General features: G+C 33.6%; 1 protein-coding gene across 1 annotated transcript in view; it reads left to right on the top strand.

Moving 5' to 3' along the window:
- Positions 1-13,053: 13,053 nt before the first annotated feature.
- LOC131049284 (magnesium transporter MRS2-3) overlaps positions 13,054-18,277 on the top strand; it is a 152,364-nt gene continuing 147,140 nt past the window's right edge. Inside the window, exons 1-2 of the mRNA XM_059212619.1 lie at positions 13,054-13,198; positions 13,732-13,835. Coding sequence (XP_059068602.1) covers positions 13,054-13,198; positions 13,732-13,835 — 249 coding nt within the window. The remainder of the gene's footprint in view (positions 13,199-13,731; positions 13,836-18,277) is intronic.

Genomic DNA, 18,277 nt, shown 5'->3' with positions numbered 1-18,277 from the left:
CAGTTCCTTCACATACTTAGTTTGAGATGTAAAGATACATTTTCCTATCTGTGCAATCTGCAAACCTAAGAAAAATTTCATCTCACCAATCATAGACATCTCAAATTCATTTTGCATATCATCAACAAATTTCATACTCGTATCATCATCACCACCAAAAATAATGTCATCAACAAAGACTTCAACAATCAAAATGTTATCATTTTTAATCTTAAAATACAGATTACTATCAGCAACACCTTTGACAAATCCCAATTTTAGCAAGTATTTATCTAATCTAGCATACCAGGCTCTAGGAGCTTGTTTCAATCTGTAAAGTGCTTTCTTCAACTTACATGCCATGTCTCCATCATCTGATAGTCAAAATCCATCAGGTTGTTCAATGTAAACTTCTTCTTCAAGATCGCCATTCAAAAATGTAGATTTGACATCTATTTGATATACCTTGAAATCTTTATAAGCAACATAAACAAGAAACAACCTAATAGCTTCAATTCTGGCAAACAGAGAAAAAGTTTCTTCATAATCAATCCCTTCTTGTTGTGAATATCATTTGTAGACCAGTTTGGCTTTATTTCTAACCACTTCATCGGCTTCATTCAATTTGTTCCTAAAAACCCATTTAGTACCAATAACATTTTTATCCTTAGGTCTAGGCACAAGTTCCCAAGTGTTGTTCTTTCAATCTGATCTAACTCTTCTTCCATGGCTCTAATCTAGTTATCATCCTTACAAGCTTCAACAACATCTTTAGGTTTGACTTTAGAAATTAAACATATTTCTTCTATAGCTAACCTTCCTCTAGTCATTACTCCTTTATTCTTATCACCAATAATCTAATTCTCAAAATGATTCAATCTTACATACCTCAGAGTCTTTTGATTGTTTTGATTCTTAGACTTAGGATCTTGAAGATCTTCACCAGTAGCAGCAACAGTCTATGTCTCTACCAGATCATTCTTCTTAGGCGCTTCAGGTTGAATAGGAGCTAAAACAACATGTTGACCTTCATCATAAGCTTTGATCTCCTTCCCAAGGTTTTCATCCACCTTCACACTTGCACTCTCAACTATCTTTCCCAGTCTCTTGTTATAGCACCAGTAGGCTTTGCTATTTGTAGAATATTCTAAAAAGATACCTTCATCACTTATAGCATAAAACTTTCTAATATCCTCATCTCTCTTGATATAACATTTGCTACCAAAAACTTTAAAATATTTCACAGTAGGAACATGACCAAACCAAAGCTCATAAGAGGTCTTACCGGTACCACCTTTGATATGAACTCTATTGAATGTATAGACTGCAGTGCTAATAGCTTCTCTCCAGTAGACCTTTGGAACATTTCCTTCAATCAACATGGTTCTTACAACATCTAAAACAGTGTGGTTTTTCCTTTCAACAATCTCATTCTATTGTGGGGTCCTAGGAGCAGATAGTTGTCTTATGATTCCATGCATCTAACAAAAAGAATTGAAGTCACTGGAACATAATTCTCCACCTCTATCATATCTCAGACACTTTAACTTCAATTCGGAATTAATTTCAACTTTAGCTCTAAATATCTTGAATTTCTCAAATGCTTCTGATTTTTCCTTCAAAAAGACAACCCACGTCATTCTGGAATAATCATCAATTAGCAACGTAAACTATCTATCACCCTGCACACTTCTAACATTTGTAGGTCCACAGAGGTTAGTATGTACAAGATCTAACAATCCATCTGATTTGTATCATTTTCCCTTGAAAGAAATTCTTGTTTGCTTACCCAACTGAAATTCCTTACATACCGGATTAACTAGTTTAACAATCTTAGGCAAATCCCTAACAACTTGTGTAGAACATATCTTGATCAATGAATCGAAGTTTACATGACACATTCTTCTATGCCACAACCAACTCTCATCTATCTTAGCAATCAAACAACATTTCTCACTAGCATTCAAATGAAAAATGCTACCTTCAATCTTAGTTCCAGATGCAATCTCTATACCGGACGCATTCAAGATCTTGCAGTTACCATCTTTGAATTGTAGATCATAACCCTTATCAACCATCTGTCCAACACTCAAGAGATTATGCTTCAAACCTTCAACATACAAGACATCATCAGTGTTATTCTTTCCATCAAAAGAAATAGAACCTCTCCCACAGATTACATAGGCTTTGTCATCTCCAAATTTAACTATTCCACCATTATACCTTTCCATGCTTACAAATTTTCTTTTGTCATCGGTCATATGATGTGAACAACCATTGTCAATAGTCCATTCACCTTTTTCTTCTACCTTTGCAACCAAATCTTTCTCCTCAATAGAGCAGCTAGTGGAATCAATAGGCACAGGTCTATCTTCTTTAATGGCAATAAACACAATGTCATCTCCTTCTGATTCTTCTTCTGTAGCACCTTCATAAATAGCATAGTAATAGTTCCTTTGGTTCCTAAACTTCTGGTTAGACTTATAAGGATTATCATACTTTCCATGCTTCTCATATCTATCATTTCTATCAAACTTATCGAGCTTATCATGTTTGTCATATTTAGTCATTCTCTACGGACATCTAGAAGCAAAATGTCCTATCTTATTATAGGAAAAACATTTCAAGGGAAACTTTCCATCATACTTACCAGCACCTTTAGGCAATCTCCGGGCAATCAATGCTTCAATCTCATCAAGCTCTCTTTCTTTCTCTTCTATCTCTCACCTTTCTCTTTCATATCTGGATATCTTGCACTCATCAAGATCATATTTCTTCTTACTGGACATAGATATTGATGCTTTGAATGGTATCTTAGAATTTCCATGTGATTCTCCAAATTCGCTCAACTCAAATACAACGAGTTTTCCTACCAATACATCTCTCGTTACTGTAGTTACACTCCAAATCTCATCAATAGCGGCAACCTTATGTTTATAAGAAGGAGGCAAAGATCTTAGCACCTTAGCAACAATCCCATCTTCTTCAATCTTTCCACCGGCAGATCTGATACCAAGGACAAGTTCATTCACCTTAGCCATGTATGAATGTATGTTCTCATCATCTCCCATCTTCAAAGTCTCATACTTTCCTTTTGAACTCTGCAACTTAGCAACTTTCACTTGACTGTCACCTTCATACAGGATCTCAAGCTTCACCCAGATCTCATGTACAGTATGAAGTTCCATAACATTTGTCATTTCAAAATCAATCAGGGCACTGAGTAATGCTTCCTTCGCTCTGATGTTATATTCAGCTTCCTTAACCTCATCAGAAGTAGATGGTCTATTCTGAGGAACAACATAAGCATTCTTAGTAATCTTCCAATAATCTTCTCCAAGACATTTCAAATGCACCTCCATTTGTTTCTTCCATACAGTGTAGTTTCTTCCATCAAACCTCAAACTATCCTTCTTGAAAAGAATACCTTCAGTTGTCATCTCGGATCTCCTCAAACGATTAAGCTTCTACTGGAGGATCTGGCTCTGATACCAATTGTTAGCAGCAATCAAGAAGGAAGACTAAGAGGGCGGGTGAATCAATCTTCACAAATCAAATAAAATTAAACTCCAAAACATAAACTGATCAAATACAACAATAATAGATACGAAAATTAACAACACAACTCACAACACCAAAATTTTGACGTGGAAAACCTGGTTAAGGGAAAAACCACAGTGGGAACCTACCCACAATAAGATGATACTCTGTAGTAGTATGTGAAAATATTACAATGGGGAATGCACATGCATTCAGGCACACTGCCTAGAGCTCATAGCTCAAAAAATATATGCTTGGAAGGCTACAACCCTCGGGGAATAGACTACAATCCAGAAGGAATGAACTGCAATAATAGCATCTACAAATGCCTGATGACAGTTTTGTTTAAGCACAGTTGTCTCCTCTGCAACACCATTCTCACCACAATAATTTGTTGAATGATATATCCTTGTTCACATATTTACCTCTCTCTGATAATGCAAACACAATACCGATACCTAAATTACATAAGTATATCACCTATATATACCAATCATCAATGTTGATAGCAAGGTCAGCTAAACCCTCAACCTTCAACTCATAATTACAAAAATTACATTACACGATACAAAGATCGACCACTAGACCAATATTATGATTTACATTACATAACATGGACCTAATTCAAATTCCCAAATAGTTACATCCACTAAAAATCCCACCAAGATCAACCACAACACGCTACACCACCAGAAATACTGCAAAACATGCAAATTATCATCGGTTCAAAGAAATCACCAAAAACTCACACAACGATCAATGTGGATCACTAAAACAAATAGAAAATGACTAAGAAACACCATCAAGCACATTAGAATCATCCATAATAGTTGCACCAACACTTCTTTTCAAATCTTCATCGGTCAACGTCTCAAAGCTCAAGCTCACAACCAATCAGCAACTATCACAAGGAAAGATAACTTGTGGAGCACCAAATAATTAACCATCTGAAATGAAGATACACAAGATCATCCCAAACAATAATCCAAAGTCTCAACACAATATCTAATCACACCGGAATATATTGGAGGGAATACCGGATTCTTCAAAATAGTGATCAACAAAACCAAACTACAAAACCAGACCAAAAACCTTTTCCAAACTCACCAGAATAACTCATAGGAATATGTTGACATCAATGACAACAACATATCCTAGCAGCAGCAATGAACAACCAGATCCAACAATCTCCCCAACAATCCAACAGTATCTTCATATCTCTCTTTATCTTTATTTCTCCCTTTACCTCTCTGTATCTCTCTATTTATTTCTCCCCCTCTTTCTCTCTCCCTTCATATTTTTCTCTCTTTATCTTTAGCTCTATCCCTTTATCTCTAGACATGTTTCCCTTTCTCTATCCATCCATCTCTCTTAGACATGTCTCCCTCCCTCCCTCTTTTCCTCTATCTCTCCATATTTCATCTTCCATCTCTCCATCTCTCTCTAGCCTAAAATCTCTCCCTCTCTCTACTTCTCTCTATATATCACTTCCTATCTCTCTTTATCTTTTTATCTCTCTCTCTCTCTCTCTCTCTCTCTCTCTCTCTCTCTCTCTCTCTCTCTCTCTCTCTCTCTCTCTCTCTCTCTCTCTCTCTCTCTCTCCCCAACTATACACATGTGAAAAAATAGAAAAATATTTTTTCCAATTGACCTTTCATACCTCTTCAGCATACCCATTGCACACCATGGTGTGGTCGCTAGTTTTAAAATAATTTCATAATTAATAGTTAGTTAATTAACTTTTGTCCATACTTAAGAATATACATTAAAACACTATTAGCATGCCTATAGTATCATCAAAACTAACATCATGTAAGATAGTACATATGTATGATGGTTGTCAATAGGTTAAAATTTCCACATACTATCATGAATTATCTCCCTCTCCCATGTGATGCTCTACCTCTAGAAATTTTGAGAGTTATAATAACCTTTTGCATCCACCTTAAGCCAAAAAAAAGTAGTTAATCATATATAATATGCAAATAACCAAAAAAAAACCATACTTTATTTTTACCTTAAATCATATTGTGATATTATAATGGTCAATTTGATATGACTATCATTCATAAAAATCTCAATCAAACATGATCATTAGTTGTAGAGATTAATAGATTAAATATGATATGTGACAATCGCTAATTATAAGAAGCCAAAGTATCCTAAAATAAGAACATCCATTTAAAGCATATGATAATACTTGATCATGATGAAATGAAGGAAAATTCATATAAAAAATAAATATTTTTCTTAAAGGAGGAGAATAAACTAAAGATAGATTAATTAAATTTAGATATATAAAATAAAGTGGAGAATCATCCTCAAGTGTAGGAGTTAGAATTAAATGTTCCCTTTGTTCATGATGATTTTTTCATTGATTTAATTGCATGAGGAGGTCCATAACCAAACTCCTCCTTTTTCATTGATAACGAGGCTTTATAGATTAACTTGTTCCATGTTGATTAACACCTATATTTTTGTCTCTATAAATATATTTTGTAGAGTTTGAGAGCCACACCCATATCTATTATTAAGTGATGCAAAGAAAAACAAAGATCGGGATGTGTAAAAGAAAGAGTGTCTCAATCATATTCATGATCAATATTAAGATTAGATGAAAAAGGGACCTCTTTGGGTTGAGTTTTAATTTTATCATTTGTTTTGCAGAATACTTAAACTGTGATTATTAACCAATTCAAAAAGTTTAAAAATATCTTCATTGTATTAATTATATCAACATTATTAATGAGCACACACGTATAATGAGAAGGGGGTGAATCAATGTAAGACATTTTTTTACTTATTTAAAAATTTAATAACCATAATAATAGAAAACACACAAGATCCATACAATTCAGAATACAAGAATTATGTGGAAAATATTTTTGGAAAAAAACAAGGAGAGTAATTGCTTGGATCTACTATCTAAATCTAGCCAATACAAAAATAAAATGATCTTATAATATTTTCATGTACCAACCCACTGGAGACACCAAAGCCCACTTATAGAATTTGTGGGAAAAGGCCTACTAGATAAAACAACCCCTACAACAAAGCACCAAATTAGTAAGAGACGCCAATATCTTCATTGAGTAGGCACCAACCTCTTTTGCAAAAATTCACCCTTTCGATGTGGCTTCTTCAACAAATGAACATATTTTCTACACTTTCACACTTCAAAAAATCTTCTCTATATTAAATTTACTCTACATTATATTTTCTTTGCTCTACATTTTGCACCAAATCAGTGAGAGATACCAATACCTTCTTTGAGGAGGCACAAAGCTCTTCTACAAAATATTACCTTTGGATGTTGCTTCTTAAACAAATATGAACATATTTTTTTAAATTTTCATACTTCACAAAATTTTCTTTGTATCAAATCTACTCTACATTAAATTTGATCTCCTCTATATTCAAATGATAAAAAAAAATGTCTCACAACATACTTATAAACATGCTTCACCTTTTTATACCCCTTCAGGCATCAAAATTAATTACATAAATCACATAGGTCATCCTTGTAAAATTAAATCATAATAATAAAATTCCATGTGTCAGCCTCCAATGACATCTCTTTCAAAATAATAAAATTTTATGATTCAACCTCCAATTACACCTTTTTCAAAATATAAAAAATTCTATGATTTGTTCAAATAATTGAATCCAATATAACAAATCATCTCACAAAATTTGACATCAACAATGTTTTCCATCAATAACAATATTTTTAACAATCTCACTCTAACATCAATAATCATATCTCCAAAAATATTCCTGCTTGAACAAAATACAATTTGATATTAATAAAAGATTTAAAACAATCTCCCCATTTGTCATTGATGGAAACCTTGCAAATAATTAATCATCGGTGAACACAATAATAACATAATACTCCCTCTTTTGGCAATGTTCCCCCTTTTTGTAATTCTCTCCCTTTGACATCATTGGAAAAGGAATGTCTAGTACTCTCACAAATAATATCCCCCATATACAATCCTTCATTTTGACATCAACGTCATAAAACTCCCTTTTCCCATAAATCTCTTTTCTAAAATCCACAAACTAATCTTTCTTTGAGCATATCACCAAAGATTCTATAGAGCTAAATGATAATAAAGTAATTAGCTCTCTTGAAATTATGTTTTTTCCCAACTTCTTCCTAAGATAGTCCAACTTGACATGTTGTCTTGCTACCTTAATATATTTCAATGTCTACTTCAACCAAATAACATTACATTGTTTCTATGTACTTTGCCTCTATTGTGTGTTCTACCTCTTCACATGAAATAGTGTGCAACATGACACTATTGTTGTCATCAAACACTTTCTCCCCAATCTACATTTGTATGTGTTTCTAGAGTGAAATCTTCACTTCTAAGATACCACAAACCAAAGTCTAAAGTGACCTTTAGATATTTGAATACTCTTTTGATTGCTTTCACATGAGTCTCTTTTGATGTTGCTTGTGTCACATATGGTAGGCTACCAATCATTGACTTATACAATGTCTAGTTATCAAAAGTTCATATGACCTATTATTTTGTGCCATAACTAATTTTCATTTGTTCATCCTATAATACATCTTTTTCCCTTAATCTCATTGAGAATGTATAAGTTATTTATTGTTCTAATTTCCTCCACAATAATTTTCCTATACTTTCCTTCCTGACCTCATGAACTTGAGCATGAAATGTGGGGTTGTATCTTTGATTGCATATTGGACTAACATTGAAAATATTATACTTCAAACCTTTAACATACAAGACAAAAAAAAGTCTTGTCTGACCATTGCCAAGGCTTAGAGTACCCTTTCCAATTATCCTTATTATAGTGTTGTCTCCAAATTTCACTCTACCTCCATCTACTTCCTTCAATGTGAGAAACCTTCTCTTGTCCCTTTTCATGTAGCTTGAGAATCCATTGTCAATGTACTATTGGTTTCCTTCATCTTGGGCATGAACTTTTTTTGGCACAATCATAGACTTCTCTTTATGTTGTTTTCTTTTCTCTTGCTTATTTTTCCACACTTTTGTATGTTCTTCCTTTTGTTCAATAGGGGTAGCCACTTTCCTATGTTGTTTAGAAGATTCCACAAAACCACTTCTACAAAATTATGTTATATGACCAAAGTTGTTACACTTATAACATATGACATTGTAATACAACAAAGGAGCAAATGAATTGTAGTTTCTATATAAGAACCCAAAAGAACATCTAGTTTTTTCCACACAAAACTATTTCTTTTATTTTCCCTACAATCTATTGCTTTATGACCAAAATAATTATAGAAAAATTAATTACCAAATAAAGAATTTTGGAACCTAGTCATATGAGGTTATCATGGAGGATATGATCTTTTGAAACCCTAGTTATCATTTTCTTTCTTCTAGCTACATTCATTTTCAATGGGCCTCTTGAGTGCATATGTATGGCTTTAAGGATTTTCTATATACATCCTCTTTAGTGGTTTAGTGGTCTTTGGATTTTATATTATTTAGTTTTCTCTTGATCTTCTTCATAGCCAAGACCAATATTAATGAATATAAGGCTATTAGAGGATATGATATTTTGAAACCTTGGTTATCGTTTTCTTTCTTCTTGCTAAATTCATTGTTGATGGGCTCCTTGAGTGAATTTGTATGGCTTTAAGGTTTTTCTATATATATCCTCTTTGGTGGTTTAGTATCCTCTGGATTTTGATTTTCTTTAGTATTCCCTTGATCTTCTTCATAGCCAAGAACAATATTAATGAATGGTGAACTTCGGAAACTGATGATGTCATCTAAAATTTCAATACTCTTCTCAAATTTTTTTCTTTTTTTTTTGAGAAGTACTTTTCTCCAATTCCTTCCTCAAGGAAACAATTTTGGACTCTAGCTTCTCATGGTCTTCTTCCTTTATCTTCAACTAAGTTCTCACCACCTCTTCCATCCTCCTTTCTTCTTCTAGTTGAATCCTTAGGATGATGATAAAATTTTCTAATACCTCAAGTATTTGTAACCATTTTTCTTTTAAATCATAGTCCTCTTCTTCATATTTCTATAGTTGCAATTTTATGTTTTGGATTCTTCTTCTTAATATTTGTGATTTTTGTTAAGATATATGGATGAGCTCTTCTTCATGATCCACTTCTCCTTCAATTTTAGCATCTTTCTCCTCTTCTAAATCTATACTATCTTCACATTTCATGACATCAACACTTGTGTGTACTATCGTTGATAGAGTTTCTCCGATGTCACTATCTAAGACACTTTCATGACTATCTTCAAATGATCTACTATCCCTTTTGGAATAGAGGTTTTTCTTGTTCTTATGGGAGTTCTTCTTTTCTTGTTTTGGAAATGTCTATTTCCTATTTTCTTGTTATGATCTTCTTTATCATCATTCTCATTTTTTTTCGCATATGGGCATTTAGAAAAAAAATATCTTATTTAAACCGCAGTTAAAAATTTAAATGGTAGCTTTTCTTTATATTTTTTTATCTTTTCTTCAACTTTTTGACAAAATGGGCTTTCACTGCATCTAACTCATTGTTTGATTTAGGTTTTTCATGCTATTCCTTATTTGAATATTTTAAGGTTTCTTCTCTCCTTGATGGATTCTTATTTCCAGTCCTCATTTCATATGTAGTAAAGATCCCATGAAACTCATCCATTGCTAATGAATTTAGATCCTTCATTTCTCCACTAGTAAACTTTTTGTCATCAAATGTCAAAGGGATAAACCTTAGCACCTTTTGCACAATCATTAGTTCTTCAATCTTTTTTATAATTCCTCTAATGGTGTTTGATGGAATAATAAAAAATCCATAATGAAGTTAAACATGTACTTCAAAAGATCAATCAAGAAAGATGCCTTCCACAAGAGAATGTTGCAACATGAGCTTGCATGAACATGATATTTAAATGATATAAAAATGATTCAATTGGTATGATACAATGTATAAATGAGCCTTAATTATATAAGAAAGAAAATGAAATAGGAGTACACAAGATGTGATCATGTGTCATAATCCTATGTGGCATGACAACTACCTTGATACAAAAGTAAATGCATGATGCAATATAATAATTGCCTAAAGAAAATATTAAATAATAAGATATTACTCATATCTTCTAGAATGCCACCTAAGATAACTAACATGATCCTATGAACATTATTAAATGACAAATTACAAATTAACTTTATTACAACTAAGCCTAAGTAACCTTAACATGTAAATAGCATTAAATGAAAACTAACTGGCATGTATGCCTAAATTAACTTAATATGTGAATAGATTCTAACTATAAAATAGTTAGGATATAACCTCATTCACACCAACACACCCCTTCCTTAAGTGCAACTTAGGGAGAAAATTTTGTTGGATATCTGAGTTGTGTTGCCATTGATGTCAAACTTGTTGTTTTGGATGGAGTCTAGTCTAGATATGGTCTTGTATTGTTGTAGGTTTCTATGTTTGGTGTTTTTGTTGAGTTTGTGGTGTTGCTATTGAGCTTGTGATGATAAAGTATATGGAAAGTTTAATATGCAAGAAATAGTACTTAATGTTCCAGTGGTTGAATGCATTGCTTGCCTCCAAATGGAGAAGGTTGTATTTTGAGGTTTTGAATATGGTATCTATGTTATGTCATCAAGTTGTTTGGTTCACGGATTGTAGAAGTTTGTTATTGTTGTGCTCTGATAGTGAGGGTGTCTATCAAAAAAGTTCAAAAATTGCTTGGTGGCCTTTGAATATGTGGAATCTTGTCTTTCAACTTGGTGGACATGTTTAGTTGGTTCATGCAGTATTTCAATTCAAGTCTCTAGTGATGTTTCAGTTCCGCAAGTGAGTTATGTTGGATTATGCTTGGTATGTTCAGTTGTGTTATGTCTTCCAATGTGCCCAATTTCATAATACCTTTTGGTTTGAATATGCATTGGAGGTTGAGTTATAATATTTGTATGGGTCTCATTGTAGTGTGTGGAGATCCAAGTTAAGTTTTTTGCATTGGAAGATGTTTTTGGCCAACCGGTTGTTGAGTTTTATTGCATATCCACACGTTACATTTTGATGCTGACTTTGGAGGATATGTTAGTGTTGTAACATGTTGGATTGAACTTGGAAGGATGTATCATGATAGATTTGGGTTCCCTTTTCCTCTTAGAGTGGACCACTTCGAGTATTTTTGGTCCAGGTGGCCTATTTCATGTAATGATGTATACTTTATCTATGGCCAACCCTCAATTAGATTTTTAATGAACTAAATTATATTTAAGGAGTATGCATGTATATGTTGAGTGTGGAATGGTGTGTGAATTGATGTGAAGTGAATGTGAATGATGTGCAAGCAAATTTGGTATTGTGGATGTGTGAAAGTCACTTTGTGAAGAGATTTGATGGTGATATATTCAGTGTGACAATGTTTTGAGACAATGGTGTTGTCACATGTGTTTGCCATGATATTGGTCACTTGACATAGAGGTTCAAGGATAATTTATGATCAGTATATTTCTCTCATATCAATTATTCTATTCTTTTTTGTTGGTGGAAGATAGTGGGTCTCTTGGTAGCTTTCTTTATATCTTGCCCTGAAGCAAAATGAGCCTTGGTTGTGCAAGTACATGTATCTTTCCCTAAGGTAGTGTGCCTTAGTCCTACAAGTTCATTAGGTTCATAATGCTCCTTGGCAATGAGCCTAGAACATTGTAATCAATTTTACTTATATTGTGAGTATGATTCACATTGTGGTTTTTCCCTATTGGGTTTTCCACATTAATCTAATGTTCATGTGTTGATGGTCGATGTTTTTAGTATTGTTGTTAAATATTTCTTATATCTATTAGATCAATTTAGAAGTAAATTAGACTAATTCACCTCCCTTCTTAATACTGTCAAGGGTTCAACTATTGGTATTAGAGCAAGGTTCCTCTTAGAAGAGATTAATCGTTTGAGGTAGATCCATAACGTGGGAACTTAATTTCAAAGAACCAAGGTTTGATGGCACATTTTTTTCTTATTGGAAGGAGAGGATGGAATCTTATCTGGAAACTTTGTTGAGTGGAATCTAGGATATTGTTAAATCTAGTTATGTGCCTCCACAAAATGGGCCTCAAACTCTAGATGAACTTAAAAATCATGAGAATAATGCAAAGGCTAGAATTGTAATTATTAGTTTCTTAAGTGATGCAAAATTTTGCAAGGTTAGAATATCAAAAGAAGCCAAAGAAATCTAGAATAAGTTAAGTCAATCATATGAAGGAGATCCTAAGATAAAGCAAGCTAAGTTAATGAATATAAAATAGAAATGTGAATGTATAAAGATAGTCGATGATGGTGTTGAAAATTACATACACGGGGTGAATGAGATTGTAAATGCTATCAAAAGTGTTGGTTGAAAGATATAAGAAGGTAATGTTGTGAGAAATATTTTGCTAACTCTACCTAAACCCTACAAGCCAAAGAAGTGTGTTATTGAAGAATGTCATGATTTAGATAAGTATACAATTGGTCAACTCCTTGGGTCATTATCTACCTATGAAATATTAGAGATGGAATATATCAAAAGAAAAAGAAAAGAGGTCACATTCAATGTTGCAAAGATAGATGAAGATGAACTGGAAGCAAGTGAAAATATGGATGAGATCAAAGAAAACTTTATTAGAAGACTAAAGAGAGGAGCCGAAAAATACAAAGGTAAGTTAGTTATGAAATGTTTTAATTGTGGTACAATTGGTCATTATACACAAATGTATAAGGAAGATTATAAGAGATCTGAAGATGATGAGAATAAAAGTAGACACAAAATGTTTGATATACAAAGAAAAGGATAAATGATAGAGATAAAGGAAAAAGGAGCTTATGTTCTATGGAGACAAATCATCTGAGAATGAAGATGGTGATGACTCGAATGAAGAATCTCTATTTATAGCTATAGAAGAAAAGAATAAGGAAATGTCTAGAAGACCAGAAGAAGTGAAGAACAACACAAATTAAGTGAAAAGACTACATTGCATGCCATAGTAGAACTCAAAGCTTGGATCATTGACTCTAGATGCTCAAATCATATGATCAGTGATAAAGAAAAGTTCATTAATCTTGAGAAGTAGTATGGAGGATAAAAAAAAATTGTAGGAGAGGAAGATGCACCCATTTGTGGGATAGTAAGAATTACAATTGATGGTAAGCATAAAACTGATGATTTTTATTATGTTGAAGGTCTGAGACAGTGGAAAGTACAAATGTAAAAGTATGTGAAGAATGGGGTCGAATTGCCTCTGAACCTGAACAAGAGACTCAATTTGAGATTATTCCAGTTGTTGCAGAAGAGAAGGTAGATTTGGAAGACAAAAATTAAAAAGAAATAAATGAAGCAGAAGAAGAACATGAGAAAGTGTACAAGACTCCAACTAGATATGTGCGAAAGAACCATTCAAAAGATTAGATTATTGGAGATAAAAAAAAGGTGTTCGGACAAGAAGAAGAGTTCCAAAAAAAAATGAGCAAGAAAATTATGGTTTTCTTTCATAAGTGGAACCAAATTCTAAAGAGGAAGAAATCAAAGAAGATAGTTGGGTAAAGGCAATGTAAGAAGAGCTCGATCAAATACAAAGAAAATAAACATGGGAACTAGTACCCAGACCAATGGACAAAAATATGATAGGAACTAAGTGGGTGTTCCAAAATAAGCTAAATGAACAAGGACAAGTCACAAGGAACAAAGAAAGGTTGGTATGTAAAGATAATTCACAAGTTGAAGGAATTGATTTTGAGGAAACTTTTGCTCCAGTAGCTAGGATGGAAGCTATAAGAATGTTTCTTACTTTTTATGCTTATACAAGAATTTTAAGGTGTATCAAATAGATGTTAAGTTGGCCTCTCTAAATGGAGAACTTGAAGAAGAAGAATATGTTTAACAACTAGATGAATTCAAGTTGTCGAAAGCTCTAGATAGGGTTTGCAGATTGAAGAAGACATTATATACTCAAACAAGCACCTAGGGTTTGGTGTGCTAGATTGGATAGATATATATTACAGCAAAATTTAAATAGTAAAGGTATTGGTGACAACAATATTTACTTTAAAATTGAAGGTGACAAACTGTTGATTATTGTTGCCTATGGTGATGATATTATATTTGGAGTAAATGATGATCTATGCAAGGATCTTGTAGAAGAGATGTAGAAGGAAATTGAAATGTCAATGATTGGTTAGTTGTCATGCTTTCTTGGTTTGAAATTTAGGTAGTTAGAAGATGGAATTTTTATTTCTCAAGCCAAGTATGTCAAAGAGATGCTAAAGAAGTTTGAAATAGAGAACTATAAACCAGTTGCAACCTGCTTAGTTCTTGGTTGTAAGTTAAGAAAAGATGATAAATCTTTAGAAGTTGATTAGAAGAAGTACATATCCATGAATGGAGGATTGTGAATAGATTTGACAGTGATTATTTAGTGTGATAGTACGATGAGACAGTGAGTGTTATCAGATGTGTTTGCCATGATATTGGTCACTTGACATAGAGGTTCAAGGAAAATTCATGATCAGGAGATTCCTCTCATTTCAGTTTTACTATTCTCTCTATTGTCGAAAGATGGTGAGTCTCTTGGAAACTTTCTGTGTATCTTGCCTTGAATCAGTGTGCCTTAATTGTGCAAGTCTATGTGTCTTTCCCTAAGGTAGTGCACCTTAGTCCTGCAATTCCATTAGGTGCATAATGCTCCTTGGCAGTGAGCCTAAAACATTGTAATCAATTTTATTTATATTGTAAGTATGATTCTCATCATGGTTTTTTCTTGTTGGGTTTTCCACGTAAATATGGTGTTCATGTGTTGATAGTTGATATTTTTGGTATTGTTGTTAAATATTACTTAATATTGGTTAGATCAATTTAGAAGTGTTCTAGGTTGATTCGCCCCCCTCTCACTCTTGTCACGGGTTCAACAAAATTATTATGCAAATGATACAAGACTAATATGAAAATTATCTATGGGTCCCAACAACTAGGCCATGTTAGGTACCCATGCACAAATAATCATGCAATTAATCTCTCACAAATGGAGAAGAGGAGAAACCCCTATGGGAGAAAACTCCACTAAAAAAAAAAGATGAAATCATTTACAAGTTAAAGACAAAGTGATGTATGGAGGTCTTGTAATGCCCCACCAAGGAACCCTAGATGATATGAGAAAATCATACAAGAAATACACAGAAATGAATTTTTTAAAACTAATTAATTGTGAACATACATAGCGTATACACGAACAATGCTCGAACCTCAAGATTAGGTAAAATCATAGCTTACCAACTATGTACAAGAAAAAGACTAAACACTCAAAAATTTAAATGAGTATGGAAAAAGTTCTCCAAACCATAGGAAAATTTCTAAGCAGTGTTTAGGATAACACATTACCATCCCTCAAGTTGCCAAGTTCAAAATAGTAAAAAGGACAATTTGTTATCTCCTAGGTGTCATAGATGGGCTTTGGTGAAACCCTAATTACAAATGGACACCCCTGACACCATCCAAACTCACTCAAAACATATTGAAGACTTCTTTGAGGGATCCTTGATGTTACTATCTTTATAACACTTTGAAAATGGGGTCAAATGGGTAGGACACTTACACATTTGAGGACATTAGAGCTAGATTGCACAAGTGTCCATGACACTGGAGCGAGTCTGCACAAGTGCCTTGAGAGGAAACTATCGTAGATTGAGGATACTAGTATGGTACACAAGTATCCTTGAATAATGCATCTATCTGTAGAATGCATTCACATTCTGTAGACGTGGTAGTGTCCCCTGGACTGGTGAACTTGTGCTAACGTCCCTAAGATACATATTTATCCAAAACTAGTGAGCTTCTTAAATGGGTTGTATGAATCCTCAGACACCCTAAACTCCTTGGTGAAGTTGAAATATGCATACAATCTTAGAATTGGGAGAAAATGGTGAAATAGTATGAAAATGAGTCAAGTTGAGTGACACTAAGTCATCGGTTAGCTCCTACGAGACAAGGCAAAGTTTGAGTAGACTCATTTTTCCAAAAATCAACCCACAACCATCACACATGGACACAAAATAGTCTAACACAACTAAAATCCATAATTGGACCTCAAGAAGCACTTGTCAAATGGTTCAAATGAAGCTTGAATTGGCTCTAAAGGACTCAATCTTACAAAGTCTTGATCAATGTCTTATGCTCACAATAAGAGATGACTAAATAAATCTTCTAAACTATGAAGAATATATCTAAGTTCATTTTAAAGCACCAAATGAAGTTTTCCTATGATAACATCTTATTATAGAATCAAATGAGAACTTGCATAGTCATGTTTGGTGGTCGGTTCCAACATCGATCCACTATAGTCTACACTAATCATATCAATATGTTTCATTACATCGATCTCTACTTAGAGTGTTCTCAATATACATTTCAATATCAATTACAATGACTATATCAAATTATATTCATATTACACTTCAAATGAAGAAGGGTGTAGAAGGTCAAATGTTGAGGTTCAAGTGAAGTACTTATCCAAAGTGCTCTCAACAAGTCCACCGAACTCTAGCAATGGTGTGCAACTCCACCCGACCATGTGGTACCCATAGATCCATCCCACCATGCTTGTGGAGATAGTCACAAGGCCAATACACTCAAGCAATGAAAATAAGAATGCAATAGGCTTACACTCACACCATACATTGAGCATACACAACACAACCTAGTATACAAGAATGTGATACAATTATCAAGGATAGGAATGATACCAAGTTATGAATGCCTCGTGCAGCTAAGGAGACTCAATTAGTCCTAACAAAGTGAGATATGAAAAATAGCTAATGTGAGAGATGAATAAATAAAGAGAAAGGAAAAGAGGAAAAGAGAGACAAAGAGGAAAAAAGAAGGAAAGAGAGGGAGACAAAAAGATAGATCCTCGTGGACATGTTTCATCTTTGGTATAACATATTGTTGGCAACAACAATGAAGGAAAACCGAGAGAGGGGGTGAATCAGTTTTTCACTAGATTTCAAAAATTAACCACAAAAATAGATTTGATAAACTATAACAATAACAAAGATAAGCAAATTAATAGCACAGCACACAACACTAATATTTTGGTGTGGAAAACTCAGTTAAGGGAAAAACCACGATGGGAACCTACCCACAATAAGATGATACTCTGTAGTAGTATGTGTAAATATTACGATGGGGAAAACACATGCATTTAGGCACATTACTTAGATCTCACTGCTCAAAAGATAATGATCCAAAATTCTACAACCCTTAGGGAAGTCTCATTGACTTACAATAAAATTTGGACTACAATCCAAAAGGAATGAACTGCAATAATAGCATCTCCAAATTCCTAATGATAGTTCAAGTTAAGCACAATTGTCTACTCTGCAACACCAATCTCTTCTCAATCACAATGTCAAAGGATGAATCACTTGTTCACACATGCACCACTCTCTGATAATTCAAGCACAACCTTTATACCAAAATTACATGACAATACCACCTATTTATACAATTCATCAACCTTGACAACAAGGTCGGCTAAACCCTCAACTCACAATCATAAATTACATCACACGGTACAAAGATCGACCACCAGACCAATATAATGATATACATGACATAGCATGGACCTAATTCAAATCTCCAAACATGCAACACCACCGGAAATCACTCCAAGATCAACTACAACACGCTACACCATCAAGAAAACCACATAACATGAAGAAACCGGTTCAGTAAACTCGCAAGGAACT

The sequence above is a fragment of the Cryptomeria japonica genome, chromosome 10, assembly GCF_030272615.1.
Source record: "Cryptomeria japonica chromosome 10, Sugi_1.0, whole genome shotgun sequence".
In the NCBI taxonomy this organism is placed as follows: Eukaryota; Viridiplantae; Streptophyta; class Pinopsida; order Cupressales; family Cupressaceae; genus Cryptomeria; species Cryptomeria japonica.
Note: the sequence above shows the minus strand (reverse complement) of the source record. Positions and strands in the feature narration are given on the sequence as shown.